The 25846-nt window shown below is 44.4% G+C and overlaps 1 protein-coding gene across 1 annotated transcript; it reads left to right on the top strand.

Annotated features, from left to right (window-relative positions):
* The first annotated feature begins 223 nt into the window (after positions 1–223).
* On the top strand, positions 224–23386 carry UBIAD1 (UbiA prenyltransferase domain containing 1). The gene is made up of 2 exons (XM_061187098.1): positions 224–1078; positions 20964–23386. The coding sequence occupies exons 1-2, from the start codon at positions 550–552 to the stop codon at positions 21449–21451; spliced, it is 1017 nt and encodes a 338-aa protein (XP_061043081.1). The 5' UTR covers positions 224–549; the 3' UTR covers positions 21452–23386.
* Positions 23387–25846: the final 2460 nt, after the last annotated feature.

Genomic DNA, 25846 nt, shown 5'->3' with positions numbered 1-25846 from the left:
CGACACGCATTCGTGGCCCTTCTTGAGCTACTAAGTGAGGCTGTTTCCAGCAAGTCCGGGAGCAATTGCCGCTCGCGGACCGTCGGGGAGAGGAAGGGCTGGATCGCTGGGTCGCTGCCCTGCCCCGCCCCCGCCCCCGCCCCCAAGCCCCGGCCCCGCCCTCAGCCTGGCCCCGCCCTCAGCCCCGCCCCGGCCCAGGCCCGCGCAGCCGGTCCCTGTTTCCCGGCGGGCCTACAGTGGCGAGCGCGCAAGATGGTCGCCCCGGCAGCTCCGTAGAGGCGGCTGCGGCTCAGTCTCGGGCTTTAGGGCGAGGCGGGCGTCTAGAAGCAGGCCTCGCCCAGGTGACAGGAGGTCGGGGAGGTGCCGCCGGGCCTCGTGGGGTGCCAGGCCCGCTCGCTGCAGTTCCCGGGCCCCGCCACCTCCCTATCCCTGCCCCCGGGTGGAACCGAAGAAGGTCAGGTCCGCTGCCCCGCCCGTCCTCGCCTCAGGGCGGACGCTGTGTGTGGGTGGCTCACTGTTTAACATTGACTCCACCCAAGTGCATTCTCCATGGCGGCCTCGCAGGTCCCGGGGGAGAAGATTAACATCCAGGCAGGAGAGACGGCCAAGGTCGGGGACAGGGACCTGCTGGGGAACGGCTGTCCCGAGCAGGACAGACCACCGCAGCGCTCGTGGAGGCAGAAGTGCGCCTCCTATGTTCTGGCCCTGCGGCCCTGGAGCTTCAGTGCCTCACTCACCCCGGTGGCCCTGGGCAGTGCCCTGGCCTACAGATCCCAGGGCGTCCTGGATCCCAGGCTGTTGGTGGGTTGTGCCGTAGCTGTCCTCGCTGTGCACGGGGCTGGCAATTTGGTGAACACTTACTACGACTTTTCCAAGGGCATTGACCACAAAAAGAGTGATGACAGGACCCTGGTGGACCGAATCTTGGAGCCCCAGGATGTCGTCCGGTTTGGAGTCTTCCTCTACACCTTGGGCTGTGTCTGTGCTGCTTGCCTCTACTACCTGTCCCCTCTGAAACTGGAGCACTTAGCTCTCATCTACTTCGGAGGCCTGTCTGGCTCCTTTCTCTACACAGGAGGTAAGAATTGGCCTGTTTGCTATGCTGCAGGTCTTAGTTGCAGGTATTGGAAACTGCGGTTTGCATAGGAATTATAGGGTTAGTGGAGAGGTGTCAAAGGTTACTTTCTTTTTTTTTTCCTTTGGCCGCACTGCGCGGCCTGTGGAACTTCCCCCACTCGGGATCCAACCGGCGCCCCCTGGGAGTGGAAGCTGGAGTCTTAACCACTAGACCACCCGGGAAGTCCTCAAAGGTTATTTTCTGAATTAGGCCACTTTATGTGAAATCTATAATGTTTGGGTCATGTGGATTTGGGGGATAGCATTCCTGGCTTGGCTTATGGATGTTAGGAATAACTTATATATGGAAATTTTTTGTGTCTAGTTTCCACTGGTTGGTCATACCTTATAATGCCACAGTTTCAAATTTTAGTGTAATTAAATTTGAAAAGCTCAAATTATACACCTAATTATTTTCAGCTAGTTTGCTAGGTGATCCCTTGCAGCAGGCTGATTAAGGTAGTGATGGGCTGGTGGTTAAGCCCTATTTATTGAGCACCTATTATGTGCCAGGCTCTGTTCTATGTGAACACAGCAGTCAAGTCCCTGCCCTTGTGGAAGTGATTTTATATATCATGAGGAGAGACAGAAAATAAAAATAGTAAATTATGGGTAGGATGACCAACATCCTGGTTTGCTCAACACTGAGTGTTCCTAAGATGTGGGCTTTAGAAACCAGGAGAGTTCCTGGTAAGCCAGGATGAATTTGTACCTTGGTTACAGTACCTGAAAAGAAGGTAAGTGCTATAGGGAAAAGAAGGAGAGCAAGGAAGGAGGACACAGCTGACTGCTTTAACTAGTTTGATCAGGGTAGGCCTCGTAAAAAAGGTAACATGTGAACAAAGATTGTAAGGGGTGACAGGTGAGGGAGTTGCCTGAGCAGATATCTGGAGGAAGAGTATCTTGGAACAGCAGTTGCCAAAGGCAGGAGTTTCCTTGAAGAGTTGGAGGAATAGCATGGAGTCCAGGGTGTGAATGAGGGAGAGAGTAAAAGGAGGAAAAGTAAGAGAAGTTCGTTGGCGGGGGGTGGGCAGGGTGGCACAAAAATGCTGTAAGCCTTAATGTTTTAAAAGAATCACTCTGGCTAAGGTACTAAGAATGGATAAAGAGGGGTAAGGGTAGCAGCAGGAGCACCCAGAAGGAGGCTGTTGAGTAAACCAGGCAAGAGATGTCTGGTGGCTTGAATCAGGGTGGGAGTAGTGGAGAGGGAAGTAGTCAGATTCTGAATTTATTTTGAAGGTAAACAGGGTTTGCTGATAGTTGGGATGTGAGGCAGGAGAGAAACAGAGAAATTAAACATAACTCTAAGGTTTTGTCCTGAGTAACTGGAATAGTGGTGTTGATGTCTAGTGAGAGAGAGAAGGTTGAAGATAGGTCTGTGGAGAGAAAGTTGAGAAATTGACTTTGGACATCTTAATGTATTAGATCTCCAAGAGGGTGTCAAACTGATAGTTGGATATGGGTCTGAGTTTGGAGAAGAGGTCTGAGCTGGAGATAGAGGCATTTGGGAGTCTTGCACATAGATAAAGTTGTACGATGGGGAGAGATCCCGGAGCGGGGCAGTGTTGATAGACTTGAGGGTGAGCCCCGGGGCACTCCAACATTAAGAGGTGGGGAGAGGAGAAGGAAGGCAAAGGGAACTGCAGTGGAGCATCTGGAGGAGAAAGAAGAAAAGCAAGAGACTGTGGTGTCCTGGCAGCCAATTGTAAAAAGTTCAGTGAGGGAAATCAGCAGGGTGCTGAAATAGAATGAATGTATCAGGTAGTGGTGGATGGAAGAGATCCTCTCTGTGAAGGTGACACTTAAACTAAGACTTGACAGATAAGGAGCCAGCCATGGGCAGAATTGGGGTCTGATTTGGGTCCTTCAGGGACGAAGGAACAGCAAATGCAAATGTCCTGGAGTAGGGGAAGACTTGGCATCTTTTAGGATCTACTGAAAGGCCAGCGTGATCAAGAGGAAGACTGAGATGCAGCTGTTGGGGCAGGCAGGGGCTAGATCGTGCTGTCTCATACGGCCTCAGTCTCTGCCGGTTCCTCCTCACTCCCAACCTCCAAGCCTAGTCCTTGGACCTCTCTTCTTTAGCTCCATTTACTCCCTTAGGGATTTTAGCCAGTCTCGTGTCTTCTATTGCCATCTATTAAGCTGGTGACAAATTTCTACCTCCAGACCAGATCTTTCCACTAAACTCCAAACTCAAATCCAACTTCTTACTCAGTAACTTCTCTGAGAGGTTACAGGCATCTCAAGCTTGGCACGTCTGAGACCAAATTCCTCATCTGCTCCCCAAAGAAATCTGCTCTACCCTCAGCTTTCCCCATATCACTCGATGGCAACTCCATCCTTCTCGTTCTTCAGGCTGAAGATCATGGGCATCATCCTTGACTCTTCTTTCTCACATCTTGCATCCAGACCATCAGCAAGTCCCGTTGACTCCACTTCTTTTTTTTTTTCTTTTTTTAAAGAATTTTTTTTTTGAATTGTTTTTTTTTTAACATCTTTATTGGAGTATAATTGCTTTACAATGGTGTGTTAGTTTCTGCTTTATAACAAAGTGAATCAGTTATACATATACATATGTTCCCATATCTCTTCCCTCTTGCATCTCCCTCCCTCCCACCCTCCCTATCCCACCCCTCTAGGTGGTCACAAAGCACAGAGCTGATCTCCCTGTGCTATGCGGTTGCTTCCCACTAGCTATCTATTTTACGTTTGGTAGTGTATATATGTCCATGCTACTCTCTCACTTTGTCACAGCTTACCCTTCCCCCTCCCCATATCCCTCAAGTCCATTCTCTAGTAGATCTGTGTCTTTATTCCCGTCTTACCACTGGGTTCTTCCTGACCTTTTTTTTTTTTTTTTTTCCCTTAGATTCCATGTATATGTGTGAGCATACTGTATTTGTTTTTCTCTTTCTGACTTACTTCACTCTGTGTGACAGACTCTAACTCCATCCACCTCACTACAAATAACTCAATTTCGTTTCTTTTTATGGCTGACTAATATTCCATTGTATATATGTGCCACATCTTCTTTATCCATTCATCGGATGATGGACACTTAGGTTGCTTCCATGTCCTGGCTATTGTAAATAGAGCTGCAATGAACATTTTGGTACATGACTCTTTTTGAATTATGGTTTTCTCAGGGTATATGCCCAGTAGTGGGATTGCTGGGTTGTATGGTAATTCTATTTTTAGTTTTTTAAGGAACCTCCATACTGTTCTCCATAGTGGCTGTATCAATTTACATTCCCACCAACAGTGCAAGAGTGTTCCCTTTTCTCTACACCCTCTCCAGCATTTATTGTTTCTAGATTTTTTGATGATGGCCATTCTGACCAGTGTGAGATGATATCTCATTGTAGTTTTGATTTGCATTTCTGTAATGATTAATGATGTTGAGCATTCTTTCATGTGTTTGTTGGCAGTCTGTATATCTTCTTTGGAGAAATGTCTATTTAGGTGTTCTGCCCGTTTTTGGATTGGGTTGTTTGTTTTTTTGTTATTGAGCTGCATGAGCTGCTTGTAAATTTTGGAGATTAATCCTTTGTCAGTTGCTTCATTTGCAAATATTTTCTCCCATTCTGAGGGTTGTCTTTTCGTCTTGTTTGAAGTTTCCTTTGCTGTGCAAAAGCTTTTAAGTTTCATTAGGTCCCATTTGTTTATTTTTGTTTTTATTTCCATTGCTCTAGGAGGTGGATCAAAAAAGATCTTGCTGTGATTTATGTCAAAGAGTGTTCTTCCTATGTTTTCCTCTAAGAGTTTTATAGTGTCTGGTCTTACATTTAGGTCTCTAATCCATTTTGAGTTTATTTTCGTGTATGGTGTTAGGGAGTGTTCTAATTTCATTCTTTTACATGTAGCTGTCCAGTTTTCCCAGCACCACTTACAGAAGAGCCTGTCTTTTCTCCATTGTATATCCTTGCCTCCTTTGTCATAGATTAGTTAACCACAGGTGCGCGGGTTTATCTCTGGGCTTTCTATCCTGTTCCATTGACGTATGTTTCTGTTTTTGTGCCAGTACCATATTGTCTTGATTACTGTAGCTTTGTAGTATAGTCTGAAGTCAGGGAGTCTGATTCCTCCAGCTCCGTTTTTTTCCCTCAAGACCGCTTTGGCTATTCGGGGTCTTTTGTGTCTCCATACAAATTTTGAGATTTTTTTGTTCCAGTTCTGTAAAAAATGCCATTGGTAATTTGATAGGGATTGCATTGAATCTGTAGATTGCTTTGAGTAGTATAGTCATTTTCACAATGTTGATTCTTCTAGTCCAAGAACATGGTATATCTCTCCATCTGTTTGTATCATCTTTAATTTCTTTCATCAGTGTCTTATAGTTTTCTGCATACAGGTCTTTTCTCTCCCTAGGTAGGTTTATTCCTAGGTATTTTATTCTTTTTGTTGCAGTGGTAAATGGGAGTGTTTCCTTAATTTCTCTTTCAGATTTTTCATCATTAGTGTATAGGAACGCAAGAGATTTCTGTGCATTAATTTTGTATCCTGCAACTTTACCAAATTCATTCATTAGCTCTAGTAGTTTCCTGGTGGCATCTTTAGGATTCTCTATGTATAGTATCATGTCATCTGCAAACAGTGACGGTTTTACTTCTTTTCCAATTTGTATTCTTTTTATTTCTTTTTCTTCTCTGATTGCCGTGGCTAGGACTTCCAACACTATGTTGAATAGTAGTGGTGAGAGTGGACATCCTTGTCTTGTTCCTGATCTTAGAGGAAATGCTTTCAGTTTTTCACCATTGAGAATGATGTTTGCTGTGCGTTTGTTGTATATGGCCTTTATTATGTTGAGGTAGGTTCCCTCTATGCCCATTTTCTGGAGAGTTTTTATCATAAATGAGTGTTGAATTTTGTCAAAAGCTTTTTCTGCGTCTATTGAGATGATCATATGGTTTTTCTTCTTCAATTTGTTAATATGGTGTCTCACATTGATTGATTTGCATATATTGAAGAATCCTTGCATCCCTGGGATAAATCCCACTTGATCATGGCATATGATCCTTTTAATGTGTTGTTGGATTCTGTTTGCTAGTATTTTCTTGAGGATTTTTGCATCTATATTCATGAGTGGTATTGGTCTGTAATTTTCTTTTTTTGTAGTATCTTTGTCTGGTTTTGGTGTCAGGGTGATGGTGGCCTCATAGAATGAGTTTGGGAGTGTTCCTTCCTCTGCAATTTTTTGGAAGAGTTTGAGAAGGATGGGTGTTGGCTCTTCTCTAAATGTTTGATACAATTCACCTGTGAAGCCATCTGGTCCTGGACTTTTGTTTGTTGGAAGATTTTTAATCACAGTTTCAATTTCATTACTTGTGATTGGTCTGTTCATATTTTCTATTTCTTCCTGGTTCAGTCTTGGCAGGTTGTGCATTTCTAAGAATCTGTCCATTTCTTCCAGGTTGTCCATTTTATTGGCATAGAGTTGCTTAGTCTCTCTACTAAGAGAGTGGTAGTCTCTTAGGATGCTTTGTATTTCTGCGGTGTCTGTTGTAACTTCTCCTTTTTCATTTCTAGTTTTATTGATTTGAGTCCTCTCCCTCTTTTTCTTGATGAGTCTGGCTAATGGTTTATCAATTTTGTTTATCTTCTCAAAGAACCAGCTCTTAGTTTTATTGATCTTTGCAATTGTTTTCTTTGTTTCTATTTCATTTATTTCTGCTCTGATCTTTATGATTTCTTTCCTTCTGCTAACTTTAGGTTTTGTTTGTTCTTCTTTCTCTAGTTCCTTTAGGTGTGAGGTTAGATTGTTAATTTGAGATGTTTGTTGTTTCTTGAGGTAGGATTGTATTGCTATAAACTTCCCTCTTAGAACTGCTTTTGCTGCATCCCATAGGTTTTGTATCGTCGTGTTTTCATTGCCATTTGTGTCTAGGTATTTTTTTATTTCCTCTTTGATTTCTTCAGTGATCTCTTGGTTATTTAGTAACGTATTGTTTAGCCTCCAGGTGTTTGTGTTTTTTACGTTTTTTTTCCCCTGTAATTGATTTCTAATCTCATAGCGTTGTGGTCAGAAAAGATGCTTGATATGATTTTAATTTTCTTAAATTTACTGAGGCTTGATTTGTGACCCAAGATGTGATCTATCCTGGAGAATGTTCCGTGCGCACTTGAGAAGAAAGTGTAATCTGCTGTTTTTGGATGGAATGTCCTACAAATATCAATTAAATCTATCTGGACTATTGTGTCATTTAAAGCTTGTGTTTCCTTATTAATTTTCTGTTTGGATGATCTGTCCATTGGTGTAAGTGAGGTGTTAAAGTCCCCCACTATTATTGTGTTACTGTCGAGTTCCTCTTTTATAGCTGTTAGCAGTTGCCTTATGTATTGAGGTGCTCCTATGTTGGGTGCATATATATTTATAATTGTTATATCTTCTTCTTGGATTGATCCCTTGATCATTATGTAGTGTCCTTCCTTGTCTCTTGTAACATTCTTTATTTTAAAGTCTATTTTATCTGATATGAGTATTGCTACTGCAGCTTTCTTTTGATTTCCATTTGCATGGAATATCTTTTTCCATCCCTCAGTCTGTATGTGTCCCTAGGTCTGAAGTGGTTCTCTTGTAGACAGCATATATATGGGTCTTGTTTTTGTATCCATTCAGCAAGCCTGTGTCTTTTGGTTGGAGCATTTAATCCATGCACGTTTAAGGTAATTATCGATATGTACGTTCCTATTACCATTTTCTTAATTGTTTTGGGTTTGTTTTTGTAGGTCCTTTTCTTCTCTTGTGTTTCCCACTTAGAGAAGTTCCTTTAGCATTTGTTGTAGAGCTGGTTTGGTGGTGCTGAATTCTTTTAGCTTTTGCTTGTCTGTAAAGCTTTTGATTTCTGAATGAGATCCTTGCTGGGTAGTGTAATCTTGGTTGTAGGTTCTTCCCTTTCATCACTGTAAATATGTCATGCCACTCCTTTCTGGCTTGTAGAGTTTCTGCTGAGAAATCAGCTGTTAACCTTATGGGAATTCCCTTGTATGTTGTCGCTTTTCCCTTGCTTCTTTCAATAATTTTTCTTTGTCTTTAATTTTTGCCAATTTGATTACTATGTGTCTCAGTGTGTTTCTCCTTGGGTTTCTCCTGTATGCAGCTCTCTGTGCTTCCTGGACTTGGGTGGCTATTTCCTTTCCCATGTTAGGGAAGTTTTCGACTATAATCTCTTCGAATATTTTCTCGGGTCCTTTCTGTCTCTCTTCTCCTTCTGGGACCCCTATAATGTGAATGTTGTTGCGTTTAATGTTGTCCCAGAGGTCCCTTAGGCTGTCTTCATTTCTTTTCATTCTTTTTTCTTTATCCTGTTCTGCAGCAGTGAATTCCACCATTCTGTCTTCCAGGTCACTTATCCGTTCTTCTGCCTCAGTTATCTGCTGTTGATTCCTTCTAGTGTAGTTTTCATTGCAGTTATTGTATTGTTCATCTCTGTTTGTTTGTTCTTTAATTCTTCTAGGTCTTTGTTAAATATTTCTTGCATCTTCTCGATCTTTGCCTCCATTTTTTTTCCGAGGTCCTGGATCATCTTGACTATCATTATTCTGAATTCTTTTTCTGGAAGGTTGCCTATCTCCACTTCGTTTAGTTGTTTTTCTGGGGTTTTATCTTGTTCCTTCATCTGGTACATAGCCCTCTGCCTTTTCATCTTGTCTATCTTTTTGTGAATGTGGTTTTTGTTCCACAGGCTGCAGGATTGTAGCGATTCCACTTCTAAAATGCATTTGGGACCGGACCACTTCTCGTCACTTCCCACAACTACCACTGTCATCTCCCTCGATTATTGCGGCTGATTCTTTACCCGTCTCTGTGCATGCACCCTTGTCCCTTTCCTGGTGCTCCCAGATCAGCAGCCAGAGTAATCCTGCAGCTATGTCAGTCGTCTGCTCAAAACTCTCAAGTGGCTCCCACCTCGTTAGTGTTAAAGGCCAGGGTCTTTACAATGACCCCCAGGGCCTGACATTATCTGCTCCACCCCCACCTCCCCCAACGCTCTGACCTGCTCTCCTCTTCACCATGCTCCAGCCACACTGCCCTGCTAGCTGTTTCTGGAACACGCCAGGCATGCTCCTGCCTCAGGTCCTTTGAGATGCTGTTTCCTCTGTTTAGCACGCTCTTCCCCCATCTGTGTGTATAATTTGCTTTCTAACTGCCACCCATTTGCTCTGATGTCAGCTTCTACCCTATTTAAAATTACAAAACAATAACAATTTTTTTCTGCAGCAGCTGAAAAAAATAAAATCAAATCACACGCACACCCTGTGTTTCCCCTACAGTGCCTTCCCTATTGCCCTCCTCTGCTTTTTCTTCATAGCACATATTACATTCTAACCACATAAAGTACTTATTTTGTTAATTATCTTCCCCCTTAGACTGTAAACTCCCTGGGGGTAGGGATTTTAGTCTCTTTGTTCTCTTCATGGTGCCCAGAACAGTGCCTGGCAAGTAGTCAGTACTTAATATTTATTGAATGAACAAATGGAGAGACATTGAAATGTATTGAGCAGGGTAATGACATAATCTGATTTATGTGTTTTTTTTTTAACGTTGACTTTTATCAATATATAGTTGACGTATGGTGAAATGCATGGATCTTAAGTGTTATAGTTTGATGAATTTTGACAAATACATACAGCTGTATAACCCATACCCCTACCATAATACAGAACATTTCTGTCACCCCCAAAAGCTTTCTTGTGCTTTTTCCCTGTCAACCCCACTCTTCCCACCCCATCTAGAGGCAACCACTGTTGTGTGGTCTAGAGCATCATGTAAATGGAATCATTCAGTATGAATTCTTGTGCCTGTTTTTTTTTTTTTTTTTTAAACATCTTTATTGAAGTATAATTGCTTTACAATGGTGTGTTAGCTTCTGCTTTATAACAAAGTGAATCAGTTATACATATGTTCCCATATCTCTTCCCTCTTGCATCTCCCTCCCTCCCACCCTCCCTATCCCACCCCTCTAGGAGGTCACAAAGCACCGAGCTAATCTCCCTGTGCTATGTGGCTGCTTCCCACTAGCTATCTATTTTACATTTGGTAGTGTATATATGTCCATGACACTCTCTCACCCTGTCACATCTCACCCCTCCCCCTCCCCATATCCTCAAGTCCATTCTCTAGTAGGTCTGTGTCTTTATTCCCATCTTGCCACTAGGTTCTTCATGACCTTTTTTTTTTTTTTCCTTAGATTCCATATATATGTGTTAGCATACTGTATTTCTTTTTCTCTTTCTGACTTACTTCACTCTGACAGACTCTAACTCCATCCACCTCATTACAAACACCTCCATTTCATTTCTTTTTATGGCTGAGTAATATTCCATTGTATATATGTGCCACATCTTCTTTATCCATTCATCCGATGATGGACACCTAGGTTGCTTCCATGTCCTGGCTATTGTAAACAGAGCTGCAATGAACATTTTGGTACATGACTCTTTCTGAATTATGGTTTTCTCAGGGTATATGCCCAGTAGTGGGATTGCTGGGTCGTATGGTAGTTCTATTTTTAGTTTTTTAAGGAACCTCCATACTGTTCTCCATAGTGGCTGTATCAATTTACATTCCCACCAACAGTGCAAGAGTGTTCCCTTTTCTCCACACCCTCTCCAGCATTTATTGTTTCTAGATTTTTTGATGATGGCCATTCTGACCGGTGTGAGATGATACCTCATTGTAGTTTTGATTTGCATTTCTGTAATGATTAATGATGTTGAGCATTTCTTCATGTGTTTGTTGGCAGTCTGTATATCTTCTTTGGAGAAATGTCTATTTAGGTGTTCTGCCCGTTTTTGGATTGGGTTGTTTGTTTTTTTGTTATTGAGCTGCATGAGCTGCTTGTAAATTTTGGAGATTAATCCTTTGTCAGTTGCTTCATTTGCAAATATTTTCTCCCATTCTGAGGGTTGTCTTTTGGTCTTGTTTATGGTTTCCTTTGCTGTGCAAAAGCTTTTAAGTTTCATTAGGTCCCATTTGTTTATTTGTGTTTTTATTTCCATTTCTCTAGGACCTGGGTCAAAAAGGATCTTGCTGTGATTTATGTCATAGAGTGTTCTGCCTATGTTTTCCTCTAAGAGTTTGATAGTGTCTGGCCTTACATTTAGGTCTTTAATCCATTTTGAGTTTATTTTTGTGTATGGTGTCAGGGAGTGTTCTAATTTCATACTTTTACATGTACCTGTCCAATTTTCCCAGCACCACTTATTGAAGAGGCTGTCTTTTCTCCACTGTATATGCTTGCCTCCTTTATCAAAAATAAGGTGACCATATGTGCGTGGGCTTATCTCTGGGCTTTCTATCCTGTTCCATTGATCTATGTTTCTGTTTTTGTGCCAGTACCAAACTGTCTTGATTACTGTAGCTTTGTAATATAGTCTGAAGTCAGGGAGCCTGATTCCTCCAGCTCCATTTTTCGTTCTCAAGATTGCTTTGGCTATTCGGGGTCTTTTGTGTTTCCATACAAATTGTGAAATTTTTTGTTCTAGTTCTGTGAAAAATGCCAGTGGTAGTTTGATAGGGATTGCATTGAATCTGTAGATTGCTTTGGGTAGCAGAATCATTTTCACAATGTTGATTCTTCCAATCCAAGAACATGGTATATATCTCCATCTATTTGTATCATCTTTAATTTCTTTCATCAGTGTCCTATAATTTTCTGCATACAGGTCTTTTGTCTCCTTAGGTAGGTTTATTCCTAGATATTTTTTTCTTTTTGTTGCAATGGTAAACGGGAGTGTTTTCTTAATTTCACTTTCAGATTTTTCATCATTAGTATACTGGAATGCAAGAGATTTCTGTGCATTAATTTTGTATCCTGCTACTTTACCAAATTCATTGATTAGCTCTAGTAGTTTTCTGGTAGCATCTTTTGGATTCTCTATGTATAGTATCATGTCATCTGCAAACAGTGACAGCTTTACTTCTTCTTTTCTGATTTGGATTCCTTTTATTTCTTTTTCTTCTCTGATTGCTGTGGCTAACACTTCCAAAACTATGTTGAATAATAGTGGTGAGAGTGGGCAACCTTGTCTTGTTCCTGATATTAGTGGAAATGGTTTCAGTTTTTCACCATTGAGGACAATGTTGGCTGTGGGTTTGTCATATACGGCCTTTATTATGTTGAGGAAAGTTCCCTCTATGCCTACTTTCTGCAGGACTTTTATCATAAATGGGTGTTGAATTTTGTCGAAAGCTTTCTCTGCATCTATTGAGATGGTCATATGGTTTTTCTCCTTCAATTTGTTAATATGATGTATCACGTTGATTGATTTGCGTATATTGAGGAATCCTTGCATTCCTGGAATAAACCCCACTTGATCATGGTGTATAATCCTTTTAATGTCCTGTTGGATTCTGTTTGCTAGTATTTTGTTGAGGATTTTTGCATCTATGTTCATCAGTGATATTGGCCTGTAGTTTTCTTTCTTTGTGACATCTTTGTGTGATTTTGGTATCAGGGTGATGGTGGCCTCGTAGAATGAGTTGGGGAGTGTTCCTCCCTCTGCAATATTTTGGAAGAGTTTGAGAAGGATAGGTGTTAGCTCTTCTCTAAATGTTTGATAGAATTCGCCTGTGAAGCCATCTGGTCCTGGGCATTTGTGTGTTGGAAGATTTTTAATCACAGCTTCAATTTCAGTGCTTGTGATTGGTCTGTTCATATTTTCTATTTCTTCCTGGTTCAGTCTTGGCAGGTTGTGCATTTCTAAGAATCTGTCCATTTCTTCCAGGTTGTCCATTTTATTGGCATAGAGTTGCTTGTAGTAATCTCTCATGATCGTTTGTATTTCTGCAGTGTCAGTGGTTACTTCTCCTTTTTCATTTCTAATTCTATTAATTTGAGTCTTCTCCCTTTTTCTCTTGATGAGTCTGGCTAATGGTTTATCAATTTTGTTTATCTTCTCAAAGAACCAGCTTTTAGTTTCATTGATTTTTGCTATTGTTTCCTTCATTTCTTTTTCATTTATTTCTGATCTGATCTTTATGATTTCTTTCCTTCTGCTAGCTTTGGGGTTTTTTTGTTCTTCTTTCTCTAATTGCTTTAGGTGCAAGGTTAGGTTGTTTATTCGAGATGTTTCCTGTTTCTTGATGTAGGCTTGTATTGCTATAAACTTCCCTCTTAGAACTGCTTTTGCTGCATCCCATAGGTTTTGGATCGTCGTGTCTCCATTGTCATTTGTTTCTAGGTACTTTTTGATTTCCCCTTTGATTTCTTCAGTGATCACTTCGTTATTAAGTAGTGTATTGTGTAGCCTCCATGTGTTTGTATTTTTTACAGATCTTTTCCTGTAATTGATACCTAGTCTCATAGCGTTGTGGTCGGAAAAGATACTTGATACGATTTCAATTTTTTTAAATTTACCAAGGCTTAATTTGTGACCCAAGATATGATCTATCCTGGAGAATGTTCCATGAGCACTTGAGAAAAATGTGTATTCTGTTGTTTTTGGGTGGAATGTCCTATAAATATCAATTAAGTCCATCTTGTTTAATGTATCATTTAAAGCTTGTGTTTCCTTATTTATTTTCATTTTGGATGATCTGTCCATTGGTGAAAGTGGGGTGTTAAAGTCCCCTACTATGATTGTGTTACTATCGATTTCCCCTTTTATGGCTGTTAGTATTTGCCTTATGTATTGAGGTGCTCCTATGTTGGGTGCATAAATATTTACAATTGTTATACCTTCCTCTTGGATCGATCCCTTGATCATTATATAGTGTCCTTCTTTGTCTCTTGTAATAGTCTTTATTTTAAAGTCTATTTTGTCTGATATGAGAATTGCTACTCCAGCTTTCTTTTGATTTCCATTTGCATGGAATATCTTTTTCCATCCCCTCACTTTCAGTCTGTATGTGTCTCTAGGTCTGAAGTGGGTCTCTTGTAGACAGCATATATGTGGGTCTTGTTTTTGTATCCATTCAGCCAGTCTGTGTCTTTTGGTGGGAGCATTTAATCCATTTACATTTAAGGTAATTATCGATACGTATGTTCCTATTCCCATTTTCTTAAATGTTTTGGGTTTGTTATTGTAGGTGTTTTCCTTCTCTTGTGTTTCTTGCCTAGAGCAGTTCCTTTAGCATTTGTTGTAAAGCTGGTTTGGTGGTGCTGAACTCTCTCAGCTTTTGCTTGTCTGTAAAGGTTTTAATTTCTCCATCAAATCTGAATGAGATCCTTGCTGGGTAGAGTAATCTTGGTGGTAGGTTTTTCTCCTTCATCACTTTAAGTATATCCTGCCACTCCCTTCTGGCTTGCAGAGTTTCTGCTGAAAGATCAGCTGTTAACCTTATGGGGATGCCCTTGTGTGTTATTTGTTGTTTTTCCCTTGCTGCTTTTAATATGTTTTCTTTATATTTAATTTTTGATAGTTTGATTAATATGTGTCTTGGTGTGTTTCTCCTTGGATTTATCCTGTATGGGCTCTCTGTGCTTCCAGGACTTGATTAACTATTTCCTTTCCCATATTAGGGAAGTTTTCAACTATAATCTCTTCAAATATTTTCTCAGTCCCTTTCTTTTTCTCTTCTTCTTCTGGGACCCCTATAATTCGAATGTTGGTGCGTTTAATGTTGTCCCAGAGGTCTCTGAGACTGTCCTCAGTTCTTTTCATTCTTTTTTCTTTATTCTGCTCTGCAGTAGTTATTTCCACCATTTTATCTTCCAGGTCACTTATCCGTTCTTCTGCCTCAGTTATTCTGCTATTGATCCCATCTAGAGTATTTTTAATTTCATTTATTGTGCTTTTCATCGTTGCTTGGTTCCTCTTTAGTTCTTCTACGTCCTTGTTAAATGTTTCTTGCATTTTGTCTATTCTATTTCCAAGATTTTGGATCATCCTTACTATCATTATTCTGAATTCTTTTTCAGGTAGACTACCTATTTCCTCTTCATTTGTTAGGTCTGGTGTGTTTTGACCCTGCTCCTTCCTCTGCTGTGTGTTTTTCTGTCTTCTCATTTTGCTTATCTTACTGTGTTTGGGGTCTCCTTTTCACAGGCTGCAGGTTCGTAGTTCCCGTTGTTTTTGGTATCTGTCCCCAGTGGCTAAGGTTGGTTCAGTGGGTTGTGTAGGTTTCCTGGTGGAGGGAACTAGTGCCTGTGTTCTGGTGGATGAGGCTGGATGTTGTCTTTCTGGTGGGCTCGTCCACGTGTGGTGGTGTGTTTTGGGGTGTCTGTGGCCTTATTATGATTTTAGGCAGCCTCTCTGTTAATGGATGGGGCTGTGTTCCTGTCTTGCTAGTTGTTTGGCATAGGGTGTCCAGCACTGTAGCTTGCTGGTCGTTGAGTGAAGCTGGGTCTTGATGTTGAGATGGAGATCTCTGAGAGATTTTCGCCGTTTGGTATTACGTGGAGCTGGGAGGTCTCTTGTGGACCAGTGTCCTGAAGTTGGCTCTCCCACCTCAGAGGCACAGCCCTGATGCCTGGCTGGAGCACCAAGAGCCTTTCATCCACACGGCTCAGAATAAAAGGGAGAAAAAATGGAAAGAAAGAAAGAAAGAGGATAAAATAAAATAAAATAAAGCAATTATAATAAAAAATAAGAAAAAAAATTATTAAGAATAAATTTATTAAGAAAAAATTTTTTTTTAATTTTTAAAAGTAGATTTATTAATTTTTTATACTAAAAATAAGAAAAAAATTATTAAGAAAAAATTTATTAAGAAAAAAATTTTTTTAATTTTTTAAAATAAAAAATATGAAAAAACTTATTAAAAAATTTTTTTAATTTTTTAAAAATAGAAAATAAGGAAAAAATTATTAAGAGAACATGTATTAGGGAGAAAAATTTTTTTTAAGTAAAAAAAAAAAATCGGACGGACCTAACCCTAGGACTAACGGTGAGAGCAAAGCTATACAGACAAAATCTCACCCAGAAGCATACACATATACACTCACAAAAAAAGGAAAAGGGGAAAAGTTAATACATCCTGCTCCCAAAGTCCACCTCCTAAATTTGGGATGATTCGTTGTCTATTCAGGTATTCAACAGATGCAGGCACATCAAGTTGTTTGTGGAGCTTTAATCCGCTGCTTCTGAGGCTGCTGGGAGAGATTTCCCTTTCTCTTCTTTGTTCGCACAGCTCCCGGGGTTCAGCTTTGGATTTGGAGCCGCCTCTGCATGTAGGTCGCCTGAGGGCGTCTGTTCCCCGCCCAGACAGAACGGGGTTAAAGGAGCAGCTGATTCGGGGGCTCCGGCTCAGTCAGGCCGGGGGGAGGGAGCGGTACGGAGGAGGCGGGGCGAGCCTGCGGCAGCAGAAGCCGGCATGACGTTGCACCAGCCCGAGGGGCGCCATGCGTTCTCCCAGGGAAGTTGTCCCCAGATTACGGGAGCCTGGCCGTGGCGGGCTGCACAGGCTCCCGGGAGGGGCGGTGTGGAGAATGACCTGTGCTCGCCCACAGGCTTTTTGGTGGCGGCAGCAGCAGCCTTAGCGTCTCATGCCCGTCTCTGGGGTCCGCGCTGATAGCCGTGGCTCGCGCCTGTCTCTGGAGTTCGTTTAAGTGTCGCTCTGAATCCCCTCTCCTTGCGCGCCGCGAAACAAAGAGGCAAGAAAAAGTCTCTTGCCTCTTCGGCAGCTGCAGACTTTTTCTCGGGCACCCTCCCGGCTAGTTGTGGTGCGCTAGCCCCTTCAGGCTGTGTTCACGCAGCCAACCCCAGTCCTCTCCCTGGGATCCGACCGAAGCCCGCGCCTCAGCTCCCAGCCCCCGCCCGCCCCGGCGGGTGAGCAGACAAGCCTCTCGGGCTGGTGAGTGCTGCTTGGCGCTGAGCCTCTGTGCGGGAATCTCTCCGTTTTTCCCTCTGCGTCCCTGTTGCTGTGGGATCCGCGCTGATAGCCGCGGCTCGCGCCCGTCTCTGGAGCTCGTTTAGGCGGCGCTCTGAATCCCCTCTCCTTGCGCGCCGCGAAACAAAGAGGCAAGAAAAAGTCTCTTGCCTCTTCGGCAGCTGCAGTCTTTTTCCCGGACTCCCTCCCGGCTAGCACCGAAGCCCGAGCCCCAGCTCCCAGCCCCCGCCCGCCCCGGCGGCTGAGCAGACAAGCCTCTCGGGCTGGTGAGTGCTGGTCGGCACCGCTCCTCTGTGTGGGAATCTCTCCGCTTTGCCCTCCGCACCACTGTGGCTGCGCTCTCCTCCGTGGCTCTGAAGCTTCCCCCCTCTGCTACCGGCAGTCTCTGCCCACAAAGGGGCTTCCTAGTGTGTGGAAACCTTTCCTCCTTCACAGCTCCCTCCCACTGGTGCAGGTCCCGTCCCTATTCTTTTGTCTCTGTTATTTCTTTTTTCTTTTGCCCTACCCAAGTACGTGGGGATTTTCTTGCCTTTTGGGAGGTCTGACGTCTTCTGCCAGCGTTCAGTGGGTGTTCTGTAGGAGCAGTTCCACGTGTAGATGTATTTCTCTTGTATCTGTGGGGAGGAAGGTGATCTCCGCGTCTTACTCTTACGCCATCTTGCCCCTCCCCCCTTGTGCCTGTTTTTGAGTTTCGTTGTGTTGTCATGTGTATCAGTAGTTCCTTTGTATCACTGAGAGGTAGCCATTGTATGGACATACCACAATTTGTTTATCCATTATCCTGTTCAGCGACTTTTGGATTATTTCTGTATTTTGGCTATTATGACTGAACATTCGTATTAAAGTCTTTTGTGGATATTTGTTTTCATTTTTCTTGGGTAAATGCCTAGGAATCGAATTACTGGGTCATAGGGTAGATGATGTTTAACTTTATGAGAAGCTGCCAAAGTGTTTTCTGAAGTGGTTCTACTGCTTTTACCTCCCCACCAGCGAGGCATGAGAGTTCCAGTTACTCCACATCCTTTTGATGCCAACATTTTGATTTATGTTTTAACAAATTCATTCTGGCTGCTGTGTGGAGAACTGGCCCAATGTTTCACTGTGCTGGCTCATGTGGAAAATGGTGTTGGGAGGAGGGGAGTGCCTAAAAGGAAACTCCCAGGTGGGCCACATCTCGGAATCAGGTGGAGCACATGAGCCTTGGGTTGGACACTCAGGAAACAGGGCTTTCTGCTCAAGGGCTTTGTCATTTTCTGGTGTCAGATAACCTCAAGAAGCTTTGCTCACATTGTTTTTTTGCCAGGCAATCTAAGGTGGTGTTCTTGGGTACTCTTGCCAGAGGTCAAGAGCCCCGAAGTCTGCTTGGAGAGCTGAGAAAAAAATGCAGAAGAAGAGCAGACAGCTGGTGGAGAAATTTGCTAGATTGGTGCTGGGAGCATTCCTGTCTGGCATCTTCCTTGGGCAAGGGTAGTTGCCTAAATGTGTGAGATACCGCACAGGACATCGATTTCCTAATTTAGAATTGGAGCCGAGGTGCTGCTTGAGACACCTTCCTCCTGGAGGGCATGTCCTCAGACAACCAAATTATTTATCAAAACACTGCCTGGGGAGTACAGAATTAGTTTGCTGTGTGTTGGGGGTATCAGGGGCCATGCCTGTTATACCCTTTCCTGGAGATGCTTCATTGCAAAGAATCAAGGGTGGTCATTTAACACTAAAGAATCCCAACCACTAGGTGTGGAGGTAAACTTGGGCTGCATCTTGTTCTTTGGCTACCATGCTTTTAGATCTTTTACAGATCATTGTCCCTTATCATTTTAGGCTGTTTAAAATGCAATTGATGACCCAATAGTTTTTTTATTTTTATTTTTATTTATTTATTTATTTATTTATTTATTTATTTATGGCTGTGTTGGGTCTTCGCCTCTGTGCGAGGGCTTCCTCTAGTTGTGGCAAGTGGGGGCCACTCTTCATCGCGGTGCGCGGGGCCTCTCACTATCGCGGCCTCTCTTGTTGTGGAGCACAGGCTCCAGACGCGCAGGCTCAGTAATTGTGGCTCACGGGCCTAGTTGCTCCGCGGCATGTGGGATCTTCCCAGACCAGGGCTCAAACCTGTGTCCCCTGCATTAGCAGGCAGATTCTCAACCACTGCGCCACCAGGGAAGCCCCCCAATAGTTTTTTTTTTAATTTTCTGATCCTGAGGCCATGCCTTGGTAGCTTGATTAGATCAGAGGTTTCCCAGGCTTCTGTAGCAATATGTGTGTGGATCACCTCTTTGAGTGGGTGTCTCTCACGCTTTCCATGCTGCTTTGCCTGTTTCAATCCAAGTGGGACATTTTTCATGACCTTGGTTCCAGATTCCAGGTGCTTGTTACTGTAGCTCTGTGTTCAGTTCAGCCTTAGTGTCAAGCACTGGGGAGCCAGCTGTTAACTGGCCAGACACAAGGCCCTGCCCTCATTGAAACCTACAGGTTAGTGGGAGAGACCGAGATTAAGAATTAGAAGTGTGGGAATTCCCTGGTGGTCCAGTGGTTAGGACTCTGAGCTTCCACTGCAGGGGGCATGGGTTCCATCCCTGGTCGGGGAACTAAGATCCTGCATGCCACATGGTGCGGTCAAAAAAAAAAAAAAACTAGAAGTGTGATGGAGTTTATGAAAGTGGAAGTCAGGGTGCTGTGGAGCATATTATAAGGGGACCAAATGTGGTCTAGGGCTGAGGAAGGCTGCCTTGAGGAATGGTCTTTAAAGTCTTGAAGGATGAGTAGAAGTTAGCCAGGCAAGGGGCCGGGGTTGGGGGAGTGTCTGAAGGCCCTGAGGAACTGAAAGCAGTATGTGTGGGGAGGGGAGGAGGGCTCAAAGTCAGGCAAGAGGGAGGCAGGGCAGGGCCAGAGGTGAGCTAGGTGGAAGATCTGGGGCTTTTTTATCCGGAGGACAACTTGTTGATAAGGGTTTTCAGGTGTACGTTGGGGGAGGGGCATGACTAGCTTGGTATTTTGAGAGGATCATTCTGGCTGCATTGTGGAGATTCGATTAGGGATGGGGAGGGGGAGGTGGTTATGAGAACAGAAGCTGAGGCATCAGTTGGGAGGGTGTCGCAGTATTCCAGGCATAAGATGACTGTGACTTGGATTTGGGGATGGAGAAACTGGGCCAGTTTGAAAGATGGGGATTAGACAGGATGTGAAGTAGATTAGCAGTACGGGAGGAAAAGTTAGGGATTATTTAGTGTTTTAACTTCATGGGAACCAGAGAGGAGAAGCAGTGTTATAAGTTCCCTGTCTTAGCTGTTTTACTCATTATGTGGGTGAAAGTTGCTCTGTGTGGAGTTTGGGAACCCTGAACTTTCGCTGCGATTAACTGGAGATGTTCAAAACCAGAAGATGCTTCCAGAGGTTGTGGCTGAAAAGTAAGAGGCTGGGGTGGATATTCCATGAGGGGCTGATCTCAGGGCATTCCTGACAGAAGCAGTGTCTTGCAAGGGTTGGTGGAGGATGAAAGAAACGCAAGCGCTGGACCGTAAGACCTGTGGGATCCTTCACGGCCTCTCCCGTTGAACTGTCTGTGACTCGGAACCCCCTGCTCTTTTTTCTTTTTTTCAACTTTTTTCAATTTTTTATACAGTTTTTAAAGGTTACCTTCCACTTACAGTTAACTAAAAAATATTGGCTGTATTCCCCGTGTTGTACAATACATCCTTGAGCCCATCTTACACCCAGTAGTTTGTACCTCCCACCCCCCACCCCTGTTTTGCCCCTCTACCCTCTTCCCCACTGGTAGCCACTAGTTTGGGAAGCCCCCGCTCTTTGTGGCAGGGCTTTGTTGGGGGACAGCAGGAAGGAAAACTCGGGGATGACTCTGAGACTGAACTGGGTGCTAAACGATTAGTCTTCTCTGTCCCTCTGTGCCACTGGAGAAAAAAATCAGATTTTGCTCTGGAGGGGAGGGGAATGCAACCACTGCCCCGCTTCACAGCCTAAGAACATGCCCCGTGCAGCCACAGCAGCCTGCCTTTTGACTGCGGCGGTTTCCAGCCCCTGGTCTCACACCAACTCTCTGTGTTTCCTGGCCTAGGAATTGGATTCAAGTACCTGGCTCTGGGAGACCTCATCATCCTCATCACTTTTGGCCCGCTGGCTGTGATGTTCGCCTACGCCGTCCAGGTGGGGTCCCTGGCGGTCTTCCCGCTGGTCTACGCCATCCCCCTCGCCCTTAGCACCGAGGCCATCCTCCATTCCAACAACACCAGGGACATGGAGTCCGACCGGGAGGCTGGCATCGTCACGCTCGCCATCCTCATCGGCCCCACTCTCTCCTACATGCTCTACAACACGCTGCTCTTCCTGCCCTACCTGATCTTCAGCATCCTGGCCGTGCACTGCAGCATCAGCCTGGCACTGCCCCTGCTCACCATTCCCATGGCCTTTTCCCTTGAGAGACAGTTCCGAAGCCAGACTTTCAACAAACTGCCCCAGAGGACTGCCAAACTCAACCTTCTGCTGGGCCTCTTCTATGTTTCCAGCATCATTCTGGCACCAGCAGGCAGTCTGCCCAAACTCTAAGGGGGCCAGTAGCCGCACCCCACAACATGTCCCCCTTTCTTAGAATGTGTTGAAGGCAGCGTGTCTGAGGAGGGAAGGTGATTTGGCAGTGAGGGGCTTAAGGATGGCTTGTGAACGCCCACCTTTTTTTATTATTACATTCTTAAAGAGAATGTTTTGTTTTTGTTATTTTATTCCATTTTATGGGGACTCTTGAAACCACTCTGGTGTCAGAACAAGGTAAATTGGACGCATGGCCCTTGTTTTATTTATAATTTCCACTAGAGGGTGTCGTCAGGTCACTTTTAGTGGACTACAGTGCCCTAAGACTTGGTGAAGGAACTGCCCAGGTTGGCCTCCTGTCCTGAAAGAGCCATAGTAACTGGGCCAAGTGTCCTCTGCTATTTTGGTCTGGCAGGATACGTTGATGATCCCCAGTGACAAGGAGCACCTGTCTCTTACCCTGAGCACTTGGGTCCTGAAATACACTGCCTTGAGAGAGAAAGTCCCTCATTAATAGCCCGACGGGGCTCTAGGCTTTTTGCCTAAATTGTGATTCAGACCCTTTTGTCCTCACTTCACTTATTGCCACAGTTGAGGAAAAGCATCAGATCACCCCGCAGCAGGACAGTGGAGCCGAGGGCTTGGAAGGAAAAAAAAAAAAAAAAAAAAACAACACCTTGGAGGCAGCTGAGAAAATCACTCTGCTTTTGGATAGAAACTGGTAGGGCTGCTGGTTTCCCCTTGTAGAGCCCCCTGGCATGACGGGAAGGACTCCCAGCCCTTTCAGTAACCAGCAGCACTCTGAAGTTGTAGAGGCCCTGGCGGTCCTTGCCGACTACTGAAGGCCCACGAGGCCGCTTCTTCCCCTGCCCCATCGTGTTTCCTCGCACTCCCCTACACCTGCCCTCCATTTCTTTCAGGTCCCCATTTGTGTGTCTCCCATCCGTGGAGCCCTGCTGTTTGGGCAGCAGCTTAGCAACTGAGTCAGGGATGGTTGCCCCTGTCCACAGAACCATAGGACGAGCAGCCCAGGGACAGCGGCTCCTCCATGAGTGAATAAGCCAATGGCCAGACAGTCCTGACCCTGTTCAGCCAAAGAGACAGGCTCAGCAGTGAAGAAACTGCATCCCCCTCCTTGAGGACAGATATACAATTCTGAGCCGGCTTTTCCCAAAGGCTTCGGTTGCCTTGTGCAGAGATAGTTTGTCCCCAGGATGGGGGAATTGTAGCGTTGATCAAAGCTGCTTCTTGTTTCAGTGTCTGTGAAGTATAACTTCTGGGCTAGAATTGCTTGGTTGCATTGGGTCCAAGACCAAAATAGATTGAGACCATCGTCATCATGCTTTTCTGTTGTGATTATAGCCATTCTGATAGGTATTTCAGGGTCTTGGCCTGCAGAAAATGACATCAGAACTAGCTCTTAATCCTTGAAATCAGGCCAATTATGATTTGGCTCCTTGAGTTAGAATTGGGTAGCTTACTTGGAAAAAACATATTTGGAAATTGCAAAAGTTCCTCTAAAGTTAAAGGTGGTTTGTCTGCAGAGTTCCAGAATCTTCACATAGTGGTCAGAGCCCAGTAATGAGGAAAAGGAGGACAGCCCTCTCTCCTGTCTGTCTTCTCCCAGCACCGTTTTTGTTTTATGCCAGGCTAGTGGCATTTTGGTGCTCACAGGAGTCCTGCCTTCAAAGAGACAAGCTTTTCGGGCTCCTTCCCAGCAGGCCATTGTCACATAAGGCTCACCCCTGAGGCCGTCGGACCGAGAGCTCCCTGCGTCCACAGACCAGACCACCTTGGTAAGCCCTCCCTTTGGGGGTGTCAGTTAACCTCTGCACTGTGTTCTGGCGCAGGTATTAATGCATATTTTTATATATAAATCTTTCTAAAAGGCCAAATTTGATGCCAGGTTTTACATGCAGGTCACTATAATTAGTATTACATCCCCTGATTCAATGAAGGTTTTCTTTAGACTTGTTAATAAACAAATTTTTTTAATTAAAAAAAGGAAAATGTTTATCAGTGGTCTGGCTTCCCATTTCCCTGTGCTCTCCTCCTGCTGCTTGCCTCATCGTCTGCTTGTGAACTCTGACTCATAAACCTCAGGAGACCAGCGCAGACACATGTAGTGGGGAGGGGGTGGGGTGCCTGATCTTTGGCGGTGAGTTTGACCAGATTTGATGAGCCCTTAGGAAAGACAGTAGGGACCCCTCTGAGCCAGTATGGATTTGCCAAGAGCCAGGCAGGCCAGATTAACCTTGTTTCCTTCTGTCGTTTCCTACTTTCATTTTTCTTGAACAGGTCACTGCTGATAGATTGGGAACGTGCAGCAGATAGGGGACATTTGGGTTTCTGCTGGGCATTTGACGATATGTCCTCATGAACACAGCAGAGATACGTGGAATGGATAATAGTCTAGTTAGGTGAATTTCTGGGAGACTGAAAAGGCTGCTTTGATGTGTGAAAGGAAAACTTTACCATGAGTAAATACAGTAAATCCCCTACATACGAACAAGTTCCATTCCGAGAGCGCGTTTGTAAGTCCAATTTGTTCCTAAATCCAACAGAGTTAGCTTAGGTACCCAACTAACACGATCAGCTGTATAGTACTGTACTGTAATAGGTTTATAATACTTTTCACACAAATAATACATACCAAGCACAAAAAAATAAAAACATTTTTAATCTTACAGTACAGTACCTTGAAAAGTACAGTAGTACCAGCTACATCACCACTGCTTTTACGCTGGCTTCTGGACATCCTGGGCTTGAAATAAAGATACTGTACTCTATACAGTACTGTACAGTAAAATACACAAAAGCACAACCACCTGTAGAGGATGCATGCACGCGACAGTGTACGCCAGACATATGAACTAACTTACATGATTGGACACACGTTCGCATCTTCGAAAGTTCGCAGCTTGAAGGTTCGTGTGTAGGGGGCTTACTATATAAGCAATATACTTGGGTCCCCCAAACCAGATATATTGGATTGGCCAGATAGATATATTGGATTGGCCATAAGATGGAAAAACCCGAACGAACTTTTTGGCCAACCCAATATAACCTCAGAAGGGGAAGATCCATGGAGTGAGAGCTGCAGATACGGTGGGTGTTGATGACTCTGGAGTAGAGCATCACATGCCTTTATTTCTGTGAGTCAGACTTATTCTGGTCCCCAATGGGGGTGGCTGGAAATTCAACCGTATTCACCTGTTGGGCCTGCTTCTATCTCCCTGGGACCACCCAGGACCCCTGGGCCTCCGTGGGGCCAGAAGCCAGAGATACTGGCTGGGTCCTTGCTCCGTCGGCTCACTATCTGTCAGGTTGCTTCCTTGCTCCTTCATGCTGGGGCTCGGCCCTGGCATCTACCCTTGTTTCTTGGATACTCTGCTCTAGAAGGGTTCAAAATGCCCCTGACAGCAGCCTTCCTTGCCGAGTACCGTGGGCCTGGAGAGCCCTTGTCCCTGTCACTCCATCCCCATTTCTGCCCAGTCTTGGGGGAAGCTCCCACTTTCTCTGTGAACTACCTCATCCACCTGACCTACTCAGAGCATTTCCCTCCTTCCTCACCCCTTGCAGGACCTTTGCACAAAATCCCACCCAGGGGCCTTTAGAAGCTCAATGCTGGCCTCTTCCGGAGTGGAGTGGCGAAATACATCATATGTTATCTTACCAACTCTTCTGTTACTCCTTTATTTAAGTCAAAATCTGAGCCTGTGACCTGGCCCGAAGCACAGTTTGAGTCAGTGATGAGCTTTGGCTTTCATGTTGGTTAATGTGACCCGAGGTGGAATTAATAGATTAGTGTCCAGAACAAGGAAGGCGCAGGTCCTGCCCATCCCTGTGCTGTCAACCACACGTGGTGGGCTGGGCCCATTCCTGGGCATTTTTCCTTCTTTCTTAGTTCCTTTTTTTAAAAATTTATTATTTTTTTGGCTGTGTCGGGTCTTCGTTGCGGTGCACGGGCTTCTCATTGCGGTGGCTTCTCTTATTGCAGAGCACGGGCTCTAGGCGTGTGGGCTTCAATAGTTGCAGCACTAGGGCTCAGTAGTTGCGGCGCATGGGCTCTAGGGTGCACGGGCTTCAGTAGTTGTGGCTTGTGGGCTCTAGAGCACAGGCTCAGTAGTTGTGGCACACGGGCTTAGTTGCTCTGCGGCATGTGGGATCTTCCCGGACCAGGGCTCGAACCTGTGTCCCCTGCGTTGGCAGGCGGATTTTTAACCACTGCGCCACCAGGGAAGTCCCTCTTAGTTCCTTTTTTGATAGAGCAAATGTGATGATAAATCAAGAAGAGCATGCCTTGGATGTAATACACTGGGATTTCAGCGAGGCGTTCAACAATATGGGATGAAATGTGGAATGCGTGAAAATACAGCTCCAGGAATTTCATTTCTACCTGCACACACGTGT

The sequence above is a fragment of the Eubalaena glacialis genome, chromosome 3 (genome assembly GCF_028564815.1).
Source record: "Eubalaena glacialis isolate mEubGla1 chromosome 3, mEubGla1.1.hap2.+ XY, whole genome shotgun sequence".
Lineage (NCBI taxonomy): Eukaryota > Metazoa > Chordata > Mammalia > Artiodactyla > Balaenidae > Eubalaena > Eubalaena glacialis.
This window is presented reverse-complemented; position numbering and strand designations above follow the sequence as displayed.

Bases quoted from the DNA above. Each gene is read 5' to 3' on its own strand.
- UBIAD1 (XM_061187098.1), top strand. From the start codon at position 550: ATGGCGGCCTCGCAGGTCCCGGGGGAGAAGATTAACATCCAGGCAGGA. The intron at 1,079-20,963 runs GTAAGAATTGGC...TTCCTGGCCTAG, and splicing joins CTCCTTTCTCTACACAGGAG to GAATTGGATTCAAGTACCTG.